Raw genomic sequence first — 15,988 nt, 5'->3', positions numbered from 1 at the left:
GGATTTAGCAGTAAGGAAGTTTTACTTATTCATCTTGTTGAGGGAATTTGTTCAATTTGTGAAACATATTAAAAATGTTTTCTAAAGTTAAATATCATTTGGTGTTGACTTTAAAAATGGCTTTCTCGTGAGAAGTGGAAGGAATATGTAAGTGGATACCTTCTTGGAAAAAAAAAGGTGTATCTAAGTGTGTATGTATAAGATGTCAAATGTGCTTTGAAGGAAGGGAGAATAGAAGGAAGGGAGAAAGAAGAAAAGTAGATGCAGGAAAAAGTCTGGAGGAAATTGACAGACTGTTAAATGGTTATCTTTAAATGGTAGGGCTCTGGGTGGTATTTTTCCCCTTTGTGCCTTTCTGTATTTTGTACTTCCCTGTATTTCTCAAGTTTTTTAATGTAATGAACCTGTATTACTTTCCTAATGAAACAATACACAAAGTAACATCTGAAACATCATAAAACTGACCTTTGATTATGAGTTTGAGCAGAATGTACAATTAAGCCTATATATGTAGAGGGTTTGGAACTATATTTTAGATTTTTTCTTTTACTCACCTAAATTTGCTTATAATTCTAGTACATAATGTTACATGCCAGTTGAATCTTTTTTTCTGTGTCCCTCTGTACTTCTGGTGCGCGAGCTCTTTGAGGGTGGAGATCTTTATCTTCATATTTCTGCCATCATCCTGGCAGTGACATGTATTTGTTGAATGAATAACTTGCAACTGAAATGTCTTGACCTTTTTATTACCTTTAATCTATGTACCTTTCTTTTTTCAGAACAGAGGAGTGAAAACCACAATGAATGGTCATATTTCTAATCATCCCAGTGGCTTTGGAATGTATCCATCTCAAATGAAGTAGGTTGGAAGATTTATATTTAATTTGTTGGGGTTCTTTTTGGATTTGATTTGGTGGCTTTGTTTTATGTTTCTAATGAAAGGACTAGCTAGCTCCACTTATTTATGTAGTTTATTCCTCATTAATATTTAATCTCTTTCTAATACTAAGGTATGATAGTATTAAAAGTTTACTGTGTCTAGTAAGAAAAATGGTAAAGTAACATCAACCTCAATGACAGTGATCAAATAGAAGACATTTTGTTTTAGGTATTTTATGTATTATTGTTTTCCATAGTTAAACATGTTCTTTGCTTCAGAGCTTTCAGTTTCTCTGGAGCATTCTACTATTTTGACTTATAAAGTATTGGCATTTGAGGAGAATTAAAGGTCTCTTAGTCCAATCAGTCAGAATACTTATCACTACGTAAACCAAATAAAAAGACCAGACAAGCAAACAGAACTATCCCTGTGGCTTCAGGTATAATTTGAAATCACAACCCTGGCTTAAGTTGCCATCCCCTTATATATCATGGTTCATGTTGTTGTTATTTTCTACTGGCCATTGTGGTATATAGTCATTTTTCAGAATTCACAGGTTACATACTTTGTAAAGAGTTATACTTCATCTTTTCTCTGTAAAGATTATTGCAAATCTCTTTATAATTGGCCAGTAAGAGGCACCAGGCGAGTATTGTCAGGTGCCATGTTTACCTTGTCCATCAGTTATGCAAGCCAGAAAGTCTGACCACATTCTCAATTTTCCTCCTTCTTCTTACAACAAATATCCATTTAATCGTGAATTTATAACATTTTCTTCTATTAGGGAACTCTTATTTCTGTCCCTTTCTTCTGTTCTTTCTATTCTAGCCCTACTTAAGGCCCTTTTGCCTACCGTAATTTTTGCAGCACCCTCTACGTGGTTACCTTGCCATTAGTTCTGGGATTATTTTCTTTGAAAACGTTTTTGATCATGTCACTTCCCTGTATTAATATACATACTCCATCTAGAGAATAAAAACTTAATTCTTATTTCTTAAGCCCTCTATCTGCCTTCTGTATGTCTGAAGCCACTCCTCTCTTCTATGCATACCCCACTAGATACGATTTTTTTTTTTTCCCTTGGACACCAGGCTCATCTTTGAGCCAATTCCGCATGCCTTTTCCTCACTTAATTCTCCACCCATCTGTAGAGCTTCTTTCCAAACTTTTGTATTCTGCTGAAATGCCAACTTGGCGGTAAAGTGTTTTTGGACATCCTGATGAAATCTATTAGTGTTATCCAGATGTTACATTCTGTTGTAACTGTTTTACTTGTTCTATTAGCTGAACCCTGTTCCCTGCCATTATCCTTATTCTTCTAGATTTTAGGGTTTAATAAATGTTTACTGAATGAATTTTAAAAATTCAAATAATATGTTTACTTCACCTAACATATTAGTAACAGGAGGCTAGAAATAGGGCAAAGCTGGTCAAATTTAATGATAATGTGTTATTTTGCATTTTAAATTTTTATGAAAATAATGTCTGTTCTATTATAAATTGAGTCATTTAGTACTTTTTATAACTGGATCACTGCTCACAACTCGATTTAGTATGGCACTCTTAAACCCTTCTAAGATAGTTTCAACCTTATTGAATCTTCTTGGCTAAGGTTTTGCCTTCAAGTTTAAGACGTGGCTATGATTTACATCTACCTCAGTCTACATCAGGGTAGTGTCATTCATGTTCTGTTTCTTGACCAGAGCAGGATCTGGCTCATTTTGACGCCTAGGTATCATTAACTCTGTATGTTTTTAAAAAACTCATGGTGATTATGGTACCTTGGAATTTTTATTTGTCGTTTTGAATTTTTATTGCTTGCTTACTTTGGACTTTAACCCTGCACCATGACCATTTTTTATTACAGTGGCTACGGATCATCACCCACCTTTTCCCAAATGGACAGAGAACACGGTTCAAGAACAAGTGCAAAGGCCCTGTATGGTATGTTTGTTTATTTGATGAGGTATAATTCTATTTCCAACCACATTTCACAAACGAGGTTTTCGAAGTTATAATTTGAATCCATGCCTCGTTTATATTAATTGGAGTGAAGTAGTGAGAGATACGGATTGTTTAAAAAAGAGTTTTTATAAAAGCTACTAAAGCTGTGACTTCTGCTTACTGTCATATAATTTAAAGCCACAGGCAAAATGTATTATAGTGTTTTCTAAGGAGTCTTTTATATGGCATCAGTGCCTTAGGTGGATTTCCTGGCCAATTATTTGTGATATGATTGTTGATCTTCATGACTGATCCATTTGATTGTAGGCTGACAGTTGACAGAGGACTTCTTCCTTATAGCTCTTGAACTTTTGGGTAGCACTATAGTATGAGGAACAGTCCTTACATTATTTCTCTCTGCACTACAAAACCAGCAGGCTTTCTCCCTGATTCTTCTTTAACTTCCCTTGTCCTCTCTAGATTGTCTCATATGTAAATAATATATTTTTTAACTTAGGTATAAAATAGAAGTCATTACTAAGAAGAAATTGAAGACTCCTGACATATACTACATGTGTTTAGGAATGCATTGTTTTCACAGGGTCTGTCTGGGCTTTTATTATTGTACAATAAAGAATAAGAACAGTATTATGTCCTAGTAGTTGTGAATAGTAGATCCAGAGAATATATTCAACAAATATGTATTTTATAATTAATATGTGCTCAGAACAGAGCTAGTAATATATGGTTCTTGACTTTAAGGGACTTGCAGTCTAGACAATGACTTGAAAGAACTGAAAAAGAAGGGTTTTTATGCCTTTTTGGTTTTTGCAAAAATAAAATAATGAATTCCTTCAGTCTTTTATTTCTAGGTAGGTAGTCTAGGTACTTCTGTGAGCCAGGCCAAGGTCTTCATAGTGTCTGTTTCCATGAACATTCAGTCATTCCAACGATGAATAGGACACATATTCATTATGCATTATTTTGGTGAGGTTAGGTTAGTAAATGCATCATTATAATAAAGAGCTAAATAAGCTTGGATGGCAGCATGTGAGGTGCAGTGGGGGTGGTCACTTCTACATGGGTAGGGGCGGTAGTCAGAAGAGATTTCATAGAAGACTTGAGCCTTGAGCTAAAGTCTGAAATGTAAGTAGTATGCTCCAGGCGTTTGGGAGGCTGGAGAGTAACATAAACAGCAGTAGGAGTCCTTTATAAACTCGACTGTAAGTTCTGTGAAATTGGGCCATATCTGCCTTGTTTACTTTGGGATTCCCTAAGCATAGCACAGGGGCTGATGTATAATTTACGCTCAGTAAAATACTGGCAGAATGAATGTAATGAATGTATGAACTGCGAACAGTTTGGTCTTAGCTGGAGGGTGCAAGGTGTTACATTGGGAAATAAGATTAGAAAAATAAACATGGGCCACAGTAGGAACAATCATACTAAGGAAGTTGAGCATTGTTTATGGGGAATGACTAGTCACTGAACTTTTTTAGTCAGAGGAAAAATAGTTCTGTTGTCTTGGGTCACTCTCATAGCAGTATTGAGGATGGATATGATGAGTATGGATGGAAACAGGTTAAGTCAGACGTCTAAACAATAGCCTTGAGACTTTTGTTAAGGAGAAAGAGTATTATTGATCATCTCACAAATACTGTAGATCCAAAAGTCTGTTCTCAGCTAAGGAAGGGATAAGGGATAAAAAAGTGGAATTCACCTCAAATTTTAATGTTTATTTTGTATTAGGAGCACCTTCATAAAAGTGTAGATCTGGGGATTGAAAATCTTCAGGTTTAATCAGTGAATTTCTGTGAATCAAGAATTTCTGTGTTTTACATATAGAGAAAGCTGAGGCTCCTTTCTAAGGTGAGGTGATTGTCAAAGTCACATAACTTTAAAAATCTTGATTGTGAGAATATGTGACAACTTTGAGTAGTGTGACAAAAATGAACAGTGTATAGGTAAAACAGAGGACATAAAGAGAGGGAAAGAATGGAGGAAATCCAAGAGTCAAAGAAGAAAGAAGACTTAGCAAATGTGTTTGGCTTAGAAGTAAGCAGGTTTTAAGTTTCTTGAAATTACAGATGATGTTTCATTCCTCCTGGTATCTAATCCTCACTCCTCCCTCCCAAAAGGGGCTCTCAGTCCAATGCCCATGGAATGAATGGAATGAATGACAGGGAAGAAATATGTTCAGATTTTGAACAATCTTTTTCAGTAAATAAGTTGGAGTTCCAGCTGTAGTTAGTTAATATAGAATGGTTAGCCTCCCAGTTTCAACTTTTTTTTTTTTAATGGGAGGTGGTAAAGGAGAGGTTTGTAATGTAGTTTGTCACAATGTATGCATTTTCTTAACAATTTTTCTTTGCACAATGATTAAACCAGTTGAGTAAATCAAGAGTTCATTTCTTTTGTGGACGGTACACGAACTTCTTTGGGATATGACGATACTATTTAGTGCACTGGAACATGAGTCTTACAGTAACGACCATTGTTTTTCATACACCAGCCACAGGTTAGATATTGCATCTAGAGTTTCATGCAGCTTGTCTTTCTCATGAGAACACTTTTCAGATCTGACACCATAATGTGCCTCCTAGACTGATTCAGTAACTCAGGAACTTCTGTCTCAAGAGAGGCATCATGGGTTTTGGAGGCCAAGCACTTTGGGGCTGAATCATGGCATTTCTACCAAAGCACTGCCAGTTTGAGCAGATGATTTTACCTGTTGGCCCCCGTTTCTTCATCTATAAAATAGAAATGATAATAATATTGTGGTAATAAGTTTATATGAGGAAACAGAAGTAACGAGTCTGTCATGGCATTGAGGGGGAATGTAGGAGAGTTATTTTTTGTCCTGTGTCCTGGGTGCTCAGATTAATCAAGGCCCTCAAATTTGATGTTTTGATGTCATACATACAGTATATAATTACAGTGAAACTTGGACAGGATCAAGTGGTAATCTTCATCATATTTTTTAAGCTTATATTCCAGATATTACTAGAAATATTTTTTATAAATCCTGTAAGTATATTGTCAATTATAGAATTATGATGATAAATTTTGATTCTTTTGGATATGTGTAATTTTATTCAAGGAAAGTAGTAAAAATATACTGCAGTGTAATATCCCTGTTTTGCTATTTCTTCATTGTGATATAAGAAATTTCAGAGCCAGTATGTGAGAAGCTCTGCATCACTAAAGTCCCTGACAACGTAAATAAACAGAAAATAAATATTAATTTCATTCTCCTCCACATACCGCATGACGGTAACATTTCATTTGGCTAGTGTTATCAGGGAATTGAAAATTTTGTAGATATGTACAGTTTGTAGTTAGCCTGCTTGTCAAAGTCTTTAAGCACTAAAATTTAATATCATTTTTAAGGGACGTACTTATAAAATATATTAAACATTCCCTTCTATCAGGGTGTGGTGCCTGTAATCTCTTGTCTATGATTCAGAGGGTCATCAGTGCACACTAGCTTGTGTACTGTCGTGTGTTCAGAAGCTCTATTCTTTATCTTTACGCCAAATCATTCAAAATCGTTTCCCTTTTGAATATCTGTGGCTGCTTTTTCTGTGCGTCTGTGTCCCATACCCGTCACTTTTCCCTGTTGTTAACGTGCCTTCTTCTAACATTGCTTCTGATATGTATGGGCTGATCAGCTAGATAGAATATCTTTAGTAGAGTAAGTAGATTCTGAGTGGGGAGTTGAGAGTCTTGTTAAAGTCTACATATTAAAATGTGCAAGTTTCGATGTGTCGACGTTGTGACATCTCTCCGCCCTTCAGAGGACTTCTTTAAGTGTGGGCTCTGCTGTGTTCTGAATAGCTGAACTTCCTAGAAAAGTAACTTCTCTTTAAGTTAGATATTGCTGAATTTGTAATATAGCCATTTATAATAATCAGGTATTTAAAGTCATCCTCTATCCAGAAAAACTCAAGTTTCACAGAATCATCAGTTAGCAATATTTTGTTGTCATTACCAACATGTATAGTAATTTTAAGATTTGTATTGTTGCAGTCCAAGTAGTACTGGATAAGTATGGTAGACGGGCACCCTCTTAAGTCTCATTCTAGCCTTCAGTGTGAACTTTTTTGCAAAGATAGCAAGGAGGAAAATATATTTGTGTTTTTCCTATTTTTCTTTTTTCTTCTCCAGGAGGTACTGGTAAGAATTGAATGTAAGTAGTCTGTAAAGCATATGGCTTCTGTATAATTGACTTTACTGTAAACTTTTCTGTATCTTTGCATAGCACTTGCCTTCTCTTTCTCATAGCAAGATTTCTGAATATAGCACTTGTCTTAATAGATATATACCCCACATGTTTTACTTTTTGTACCTATCTTTCTTCTCTTCCTGTCCCTTTCTAGGAGTTAGTCTCTTTGTGTAACTGTCACAGTTGAAGCCCAAGCAATCTCTTACACATTCAGGTGGCATTCACGAATTAAAGCCCATTTCTCTTTTCTCCACATGCATCACTTACAGCGTGTATTTTACTTGGAGAAAACATTTAAATATTCTTTTTTAAGACCGATTTTCTTTTAATTCTTATGAAGCACATGGCTCAGGATTATATATTATCAGGAAGTTGGGCAATTAAGAGTCAAAATTCAGTTCCGTAGAGCATGCTGGTGCTTCACCTTATCTGAAAATTTTAAACTTCTTTTCTCCTCATGGGACAAACCAGGAAAATTCATTCTTAAATAATGCAGTTTTATGAAAATGACCTTTTTTTGTTTTTAGTTACTTTTTTTTAAATGTTTATTTATTTTTGAGAGAGATGGACAGAGCGCGAGTAGGGGAAGGGACAGAGAGAGAGGGAGACGCAGAATCTGAAGCAGGCTCCAGGCTGTCAGCACAGAGCGCAACGTGGGGCTCGAACCCACAAACCGTGAGATCATGACCTGACCCGAAGTCGGATGCTTACCCGACTGAGCCACCCAGGCGCCCCACTCAGCAGCTGCTTTTATGTTACATTTTTTTTCTTTTTAATTGCAAAATCCTTACTTTCTAAGATATGCTTTATTTTTGGAAAAAGAAAATAAAATTTTCTGGATATTAGCTCTTACAAATTTTGCTGTGTATATAAACAGCAATACAGACAAAAGGGAATTGCATTTAAATATTCAGACCTGCATGTTGTTATAGTTGCCATTGTACTAATTGAAGAGTTAAATGAAACCTACCTGTTTTTTTTTTTTTTTTTAATTGAGACTTGTAGTTTTAGGCTCATAGCAAAATTGAGTGGAAGATACAGAGATTTCCTATCTATCATCCCGCATATGCATAGCCCTCCACTGTCAACAGCCCCCACCAGAGTGGTGCGTTTGTTACTATTGATGAACCTGTATTATTTATTTATTTAAAAAAAATTTTTTTTAACGTTTATTTATTTTTGAGACAGAGAGAGACAGAGCATGAACCGGGGAGGGTCAGAGAGAGAGGGAGACACAGAATCTGAAACAGGCTCCAGGCTCTGAGCTGTCAGCACAGAGCCCGAGGCGGGGCTCGAACTCACGGACCGCGAGATCATGACCTGAGCCGAAGTCGGTCGCCCAACCGACTGAGCCACCCAGGCGCCCCTTGATGAACTTATATTAATATATCCTAATCACTCAATGTCTTATGGAACCTGAATTTAATGTTCCTGATCTGCAAGTTGATTATCACATAATAGCTTGATAATGCTAAAAAAATCTGTAAAAGCATATCAACTCAATAATGCTAAAAAAAAGCCTGTAAAGAATTTTTATCATTGGTCACTGAATTCACCTAATTCTGTTTCTGTGGGTTTGTATGTTCTGTTCTGCGGTGTAAAAGCAAGTGAGAAAAGCAGTAAAACCACAACCATTGGTACTCCAATCAAGTAGTTTATTCCTAGCTTTAATTGATTCAGATTGAGAAAGTTAAGGAGACAGAAACCAAGGCTTTTATATTGGGGAGTTGAGCAGCCTATAATATGAGAAACCCAAAACTCCGCTGCCAGATTTATTCAGTTATTATTTAATGTACTATTTGGCTGTGCTTTACACTCTTAATTAGGAAAGAAAAGTTTTCAACCTAAAGAGGTAACATGTAGTAGATGAGTTGGCCTTTGTACAGATTTTGGAACAATCTTGGCTGTCCATTAGAATTGCCATTTATAAATCCCAGTGCCCAAATTGCACCCTAGACCAGCTACGTTAGAATCTCTAGCAAGTAGAACCCAGGCATTATTTTTCAAAGTTCATTCTAGTGTGCAGCCAGGGATGAAAACCACTGTTAAAGTGGGGAACATCATTAGAGGCTTTATCTGGAGTATCATTGAGACTTTATTTAGACTTCTCATACTTTTTTAAGGCTTTTGGTGAGCTTTTCAGCTTAGGAGCATGATTACTATTTACAACTGTATTTGAGAGTACATATGATTCTCATAAAGAAAGAAATGTACCATAATTGCCTCTTAGGAACCTTCTTTCAGAATTTCCTATTAAAATGTTAATATTAACCTTTATTTATTCATCGACTTAAATCATTGGAACTACTATTTGTTTATAAATCCGTTTCGTGGCATTTATATATTTTTAGGGTCTTTAAAAGGTAATTTCTTATAACACATACATCTTATTTATTGTGTAGCATTGGAGAGAAAGCAGTTTAAGAATTTCTAAAATGGATTTTTCATGTGGAATATTCGAAATAACATCTATCTTCCAGGCAATCAGAGTGATCAAGTTAATGTCATGTTTTTTGTTTTTGTTTTTACAAATATCGAATAGTCCGTGTTTTTTTATTGTACTTATAAAATAAGCTTCTATGGGATTAAAAAACTATATTAGAAAATTAGGGAGAACAAATTCTTACTACTTCATAATGAGAAACTTGAATTACAAAACACGCCATTGGGCTTCACTTATCTGAAAGACTCAGTGAAGCATTTGAATGTCCTGGGGTTGCCATATCACAACTGGATACCATGGCAACCATTGCCATTTCTTTTGCTGTCTAGGTCAGACCACAGGAAACAGAACCACCTTCATGTTCTGAGTCTGCCATAGAGAGTTGTGCTAGAAAATGATAAACTAGTGATTCTGAAATAGTGATTCATTCTTTCTTTCTTTCTTTCTTTCTTTCTTTCTTTCTTTCTTTCTTAAATATAATTTATTATCAAGTTGGCTAACATACAGTATATACAGTGTGCTCTTGGTTTTGGGGGTAGATTCCCATGATTCATCACTTAACATACAACACTATTTAGAAATAGTAATTATTTCTGGGGCACCTGGGTGGCGCAGTTGGTTAAGCGTCCAACTTTGGCTCAGGTCATGATCTCACGGTTTGTGGGTTCGAGCCCCACATCGAGCTCTGTGCTGGAGCCTGGAACTGACCCTCCAGCTCAGAGCCTGGAGCCTACTTCGGATTCTGTCTCCCTTTCTCTCTGCTGCTCCCCACTCACACTGTCTCTGTGTCTCTCAAAAATAAATAAACATTAAAAAACATTTTTTAGTTAAAAAAAAAGAAATAGTAATTATTTCTAAAAGTGCTTTTGTCAGAAATGTTCCTCAGTTACATATTGTATTTCAGTGGTTCTCCTGAGAACAGTTATCTATTTGTTAATATCTCACCTTGATTAATTCTCAGCTAAGAATCAGAAGAATCATGGTTGTTTTCTTGATAAGTAGACTACAGTCATGTACGTGAAGCTTATGTTTTGTATACTGGAGTAGAAAATTTAAGGTGAAACCAGATCTTTCTTTTTGATCACATTGTTTTGGTAGGAACGGATGGATCATACTTCTTCAGGTCATCATCCAAACAAAAAAAGAAAGGTAGCAGATACTGAATTTTGTAGTGTGTCTGTTTCTATTAAGTAACTTTAATGCTGCAAAAACAAAAATAGAGTATACCAGAATAATATCAGACTGATGTAATATAAAGGACATAGGTATTTTTCATCTCAGTTTCAGATAAATATAAATGAAAAGATAATTACTTTCATTTATATTATGAAATAAGAATTTATCAAAGTTTTAAAAAATTCTGTTAACATTCTTGATCTGTATATGTGCTTTATATTTTGTACTTGGTTTGAGTTCATGTTCAGCAGAACTTTTCAACCTCTGAAGTTGTAGGAAGGTCTAGAGGTTTCATATCAACTGAAAGAAACATATTTATATTTGAAAAACAATTAGATATCAGGAAAGTTAAGGTGTGTGCGTGTGTGTGTGTGCATGTGCGTGCGTGCGTGTGTGTGGATATTAGTACTGTAGGAGTTTTGAGGTTTGATCTTATTTAACCCTTTTATTTTACAATAAGAGTGCTGAGGTCCAGAGCTAAGCACCTTGCTCAAATTTAGTGTCCTGCTTAGTGATGGAGCCAAAGCTAGAGTCAATAATCTCCTGGTTCCTAGTTAGGGTTCTTTTTCATCATAGCATTCTGCTTTAGGAAAAATAGGGCAACTCTGAATTTACAAATAAGCAAGTTCCTTGATTAGAAAGTAACATGTACAAAATATTTTATATTGTATTTTGGTTTTGCAGCATTATACAAAAGAAAATAAAGGTTTATTTTTGCTTTTTAAATAGTGTGGTGTGGTGACTTTCCACCTGACTTTCTTGTATTTTCTAACAGCTGATATCTACAGTTTTGAGCATCATGTTTGTTTGTTCTGTAGCTGTGTGGAGACTGTTAAAGTTTAATGGCACTCGGTATGATTGCGTCATGTTTTGAATCTCCTCTGACACTCTCCATAGTTTGGATGTTGTGAAAGGAGATGTTCCTTGTCGTGGCCATTATTTTGATAATATAGTCTAACTCACAGAATACAGTATCTGTGACAGTATTTGCAATTCTGTTGTGTTCTCAACACATTAAAAACTGAGAGTTATAAGCCAGTTTTCATCTTTTTTTGCCAAACAGTAAGTATCTGGTTAATAAAGCCCTTAATTAAATAACTCTTTTTAAATAAGCTTTCTGGTGGCTTATTCATTTAATGTGAATAATGAGTGTTTTCAGATACACCACACAACAGTGACTTGTCAGCTGCTATACTTATACGTGAGCTAGACTGGTTTTAGAGATGGCCACAAGGCCCTGGTACACAAGCTTTAGCCTCTTAGTGGGTACATAATGGCTTTTTCAACTTCTCTCTCAGAGCAAAGGAAGAGTTATGCCCGGGACAGTGTCAGCAGCGTGTCCGACACATCCCAATACCGTGTTGAGGTAAGATGTTTTGACGTTTGCTAAAATGTAGAATGAAACTTGAGGGACATAAAAATTTGGTAGTAAAATCAGAATTATGTTTTATTGTATTCCTATGATGTACTATGAATTGTGTTCACCTTTTTTCTTTTAGAGTTTTGCAAAATTTAGATGTAAAATATCAAAGTATCTTGTTAGTCTGGGGTCTATTTTCATAGAGAGTGAATTAAAATAACTACTCATTTATTATTGCCAGCCTTATTTTGGTTAAAAACAGGACAAAGGCTTCTATTTTATATTATAGAATCTTGAACTTATGCCTTTGTTGGTTTCACAGAGTGGTTTGGTTTTATTTTTAATTTTACCTAAAGTCGTTAGTAGTCCTATTTAAACAGTGGTTTCTTATTAGTTTCCTGTGTTGTTATCTGTTAAGCTATATTTGCTCTTGAGTGGAATCTATTTAATGACTTTTGTTTGTAATAGAAAATATTTAAGTAGGGAGTAAATTTTAAATTGCTCTTATTTTCAGTTTTCTACCCATAGCAAGCATGCTTAATTAGATTTAAAGTTTTATTTAAGGGCATGTGTGAGTGGCTCAGTTGGTTAAGTCTTCTACTCTCAATCTCGGCTCAGGTCATGATTTCACAGTTCGTGGGATCTAGCCCTGTATCAGGCTCTGTGCTGACAGCCTGGAGCCTGCTTGGGATTCTCTCTCCCTCTGTCTCTGCCCCTCCCTCCCTCCCTCTCTCTCTCTCTCTCTCTCTCCCCCTCCCTCCCTCCCTCCCTTTCTCCTCCTCCTCTGCCTCCGCCGCCTTCTTTTCTTCTTCTTCTTCTTCTTCTTCTTCTTCTTCTTCTTCTTCTTCTCTCTCTCTCTCTCTCTCTCTCTCTCTCAAAAATAAATAAACGTTAAAATTTTGTTTCAGTTCAATCAAGGCTTTGACAGTTGTTATAGTAGTAGTCAACTACTTCTCTCATTTATCAATGTCTGTAGTTTTCCACCTGCAGTGTAGCTTCCCTGCTGGTATTCAGCACTTAAGTAACCAAAATGAAAAAAATGGGAGGGATTGGTTTTAAGAGAATGTTATTTAAGCTGTTTAGAATTTATGTTATGTTTATGTAGCTTGACATGGCTCAGTATTAAGCAGATTTAGGTATTTTATGACTCAAGGCACTGTTGCCTCTATTCAACAAAACCTGGCTTGACTTCATTATCTCAGTAAGATAGCCATGAAGTTGTAGGTGCTTTGTGTTGGTTCCTCACCACTCTACTCACCAACTTCAATGAGGTTACCATTGCTTTCTTTTGGAAAACGTGTACTAAGAGACTGTGAGTGTTATATATATTTTTCCTTTTTGTCAATCATAAGCACTTGACTACCTTTGTTCTGGATCGGAAAGATGCAATGATAACTGTGGATGATGGAATAAGGAAGCTGAAATTGCTTGATGCCAAGGGCAAAGTGTGGACTCAAGATATGATTCTTCAAGTGGATGACAGAGCTGTGAGCCTGATTGACTTAGAATCAAAGGTAAGTTTGTAAAATTTGGACTATTTTACTTGTAAGAAAGTTCCACAGGTATTTACATTTACAAGCAGGTCATACTGTATAAAAGTGGATGAAAGTTGGATAAAATAAAATATTTTGTCAGTGATTTGAAAGAAGAAATATAATACTGCATACACATCATGCACAAAAAAATTAGTTCCTGAAACTAAAGATCAGGGATCCCTGTTCTGTTGTTTTATTTAAACCACAAACAATGAGATGAAGGAAGTGGCAAAAACAATTCAGAGCACTGAAGCAAGGCCCCCACTGGGCCCTTATGACATCTATCAATTACTTGCTAGGCCAAACCATATGCCAGGAAATGAGTGACCTGGGATGAAGAGGTGTGTCTGTGTGTACGTATTCCCTTCTCCCCAGCCATGTAGCAGGCACCTTTATTTTGCACTAGGCTGGCGGGTAAGATGCTGGAGCTCCTGAAACAGCACTTTTCTGAGCCCCATCATTTAAGAAGCACTTGAGTTGTGAAGGTAAAGAATCCAACTGTTGTAATCATTTTAGCGTATTCTGTCTGATGGGTCTTGGAGTACAATTTGCCCTTTCTTTCACCAGTCACATCCATCGTACCCTGTGAGAAAATAGCAACTGAGTGCCTCTCCGATCCTCATGGTTTCAAGTAATTCTAGGGAAGGGATATTATTTAATTAACTTTTGCAAAGAAAGAAAATTTGTTATTTCCCTGGTACTCTGAGAAATTGCATTTTATTCTGATGGAGCCAGTATTTCTTGTTTTGCCTTCGCTGGATGTCAGGGAATCAGAATTTAGAATGAATCTATGGTGTGATATATGTGTATATGTGCCGCCTGTAATAAAAGTTGATGCTTTTTATTTTTACTTTTATTAATTTATTTTTATTTATCGGAGATATTGTATTTTCTTTACTTAAAAAAATCACTGTTTCTCCCATCATGACCCACTTACTATTTGTATAAAGGCATTAGTCTAACAATAGACACTTTAAATTTATCTCATGAAATTCAGAATTCTGATTGTGAACAGAAAGTTCATTTGTTTAAGAAATAATTATGTAATCTATCAGTATTTTATTTAGTGGGCTATTTATAGGTTAAAGAGTATTCACTTTTATACTACCGAAATCTTAATCACTTTGAAGAATATATGTTTTTAGTGAGATCCTTTTGGCCCAGCTGTTTGATATTTTGGGCTGGAATAAATAAATATAGATATTTTTAATCTTTTCATCTGAAAGATTCATTGAAATAGAAAAATGTACAAATGATGTATTATTTGTAGCCCCCCCACATTTATGGTCACAGAAGATAGAGACTTCTGTGTATGACTGAGTATTACTGTTCAATGTTCAAGTAAAAAAAAATTCTGACACTATATAGCCAGAGGGGAAAAAATACCATGTAAGATGGGGAATAATCTTGGAAAGAGGCCTCAGTTTACTTCTTTTTCTCTTAAAGGCATCATCTCCACTCCATAACCTAAGGAAGTCAGTATTACCAAGTTCAGTATTTCTTCTGTTTATTAAGAAGATAACTGCATTCCTCTGCTAAATATTTCCTTTTTGTTGCTTTTTCTCCCACTCACCTTCTGGCCCCACCTTGTTTTCTGCTGTCACCTTGTATCTACTCATCCTCTCCATCCTAGGTGTTTACTCGTATTCACTGTCAGTATGATTTACACACTTTAAAAATGATGTGTACAGTGCCAAGAGCTCTTTGTGGAATCGATTATATTTATACAATAAAAATTAAGACAAGTTTGTTTTTACTTTGTTTATAGAATGAACTAGAGAATTTTCCTTTAAACACAATCCAGCACTGCCAAGCTGTGATGCATTCCTGTAACTATGATTCAGTTCTTGCCCTGGTGTGCAAAGAGCCAACTCAGAACAAGCCAGATCTTCATCTTTTCCAATGTGATGAGATTAAGGTAAATGAATGGTGTATTTTTTTTTTCCCCTCTGAGTAGATGTTCTGACAGCTTTTGGATTATCTACTGCAGTCATATGACTGGTGGATTTTTAGTTTCTTAGGATTTTGTAAGGAAAACAAATACCTTAGTATGTTCCTGAGGGCTTCCAGGAAATAAAGAAGAGATAGAGTGGTATTAAAAGAAAGAAAGAAAGAAAGAAAGAAAGAAAGAAGAAAGAAAGAAAGAAAGAAAGAAAGAAAGAAAGGAAGGAAGGAAAGATGCATTCTACTTATTTAAAAAAAAGCAGGCATAGATAATATATTAAATTCTTCATTGAGTTACTTGGACTTATAATTAAAAATTGATTCTTCAAGAATCATTCTTCATGGACAGTAAGTAATCATACCATCTTATTTTATTCTGCACTAAACATGGATTATTGCGATGAAACACTTAGACACTTCCCATGATATAGATTTAAAGTTAATTTTAATTATGTGTCTTGAATAATTGCTCAAGATATGT

At 35.5% G+C, this 15,988-nt stretch overlaps 1 protein-coding gene across 5 annotated transcripts in view; it reads left to right on the top strand.

Moving 5' to 3' along the window:
- EPS8 (epidermal growth factor receptor pathway substrate 8) overlaps window positions 1–15,988 on the top strand; it is a 188,601-nt gene that overhangs the window by 116,894 nt on the left and 55,719 nt on the right. For 4 of the 5 annotated variants that reach the window (XM_042945904.1, XM_042945901.1, XM_042945902.1 and 1 more), the window contains 5 exons: window positions 780–859; window positions 2,748–2,824; window positions 11,967–12,034; window positions 13,381–13,542; window positions 15,332–15,481. In XM_042945904.1, coding sequence (XP_042801838.1) covers window positions 801–859; window positions 2,748–2,824; window positions 11,967–12,034; window positions 13,381–13,542; window positions 15,332–15,481 — 516 coding nt within the window. In that variant the 5' untranslated portion in view covers window positions 780–800. Of the gene's footprint in view, window positions 1–779; window positions 860–2,747; window positions 2,825–11,966; window positions 12,035–13,380; window positions 13,543–15,331; window positions 15,482–15,988 lie in introns of those variants that run through there. The other variant, XM_042945905.1, reaches the window with a different exon arrangement.

The sequence above is a fragment of the Panthera leo genome, chromosome B4 (genome assembly GCF_018350215.1).
Source record: "Panthera leo isolate Ple1 chromosome B4, P.leo_Ple1_pat1.1, whole genome shotgun sequence".
Classification (NCBI taxonomy): domain Eukaryota; kingdom Metazoa; phylum Chordata; class Mammalia; order Carnivora; family Felidae; genus Panthera; species Panthera leo.
Note: the sequence above shows the minus strand (reverse complement) of the source record. Positions and strands in the feature narration are given on the sequence as shown.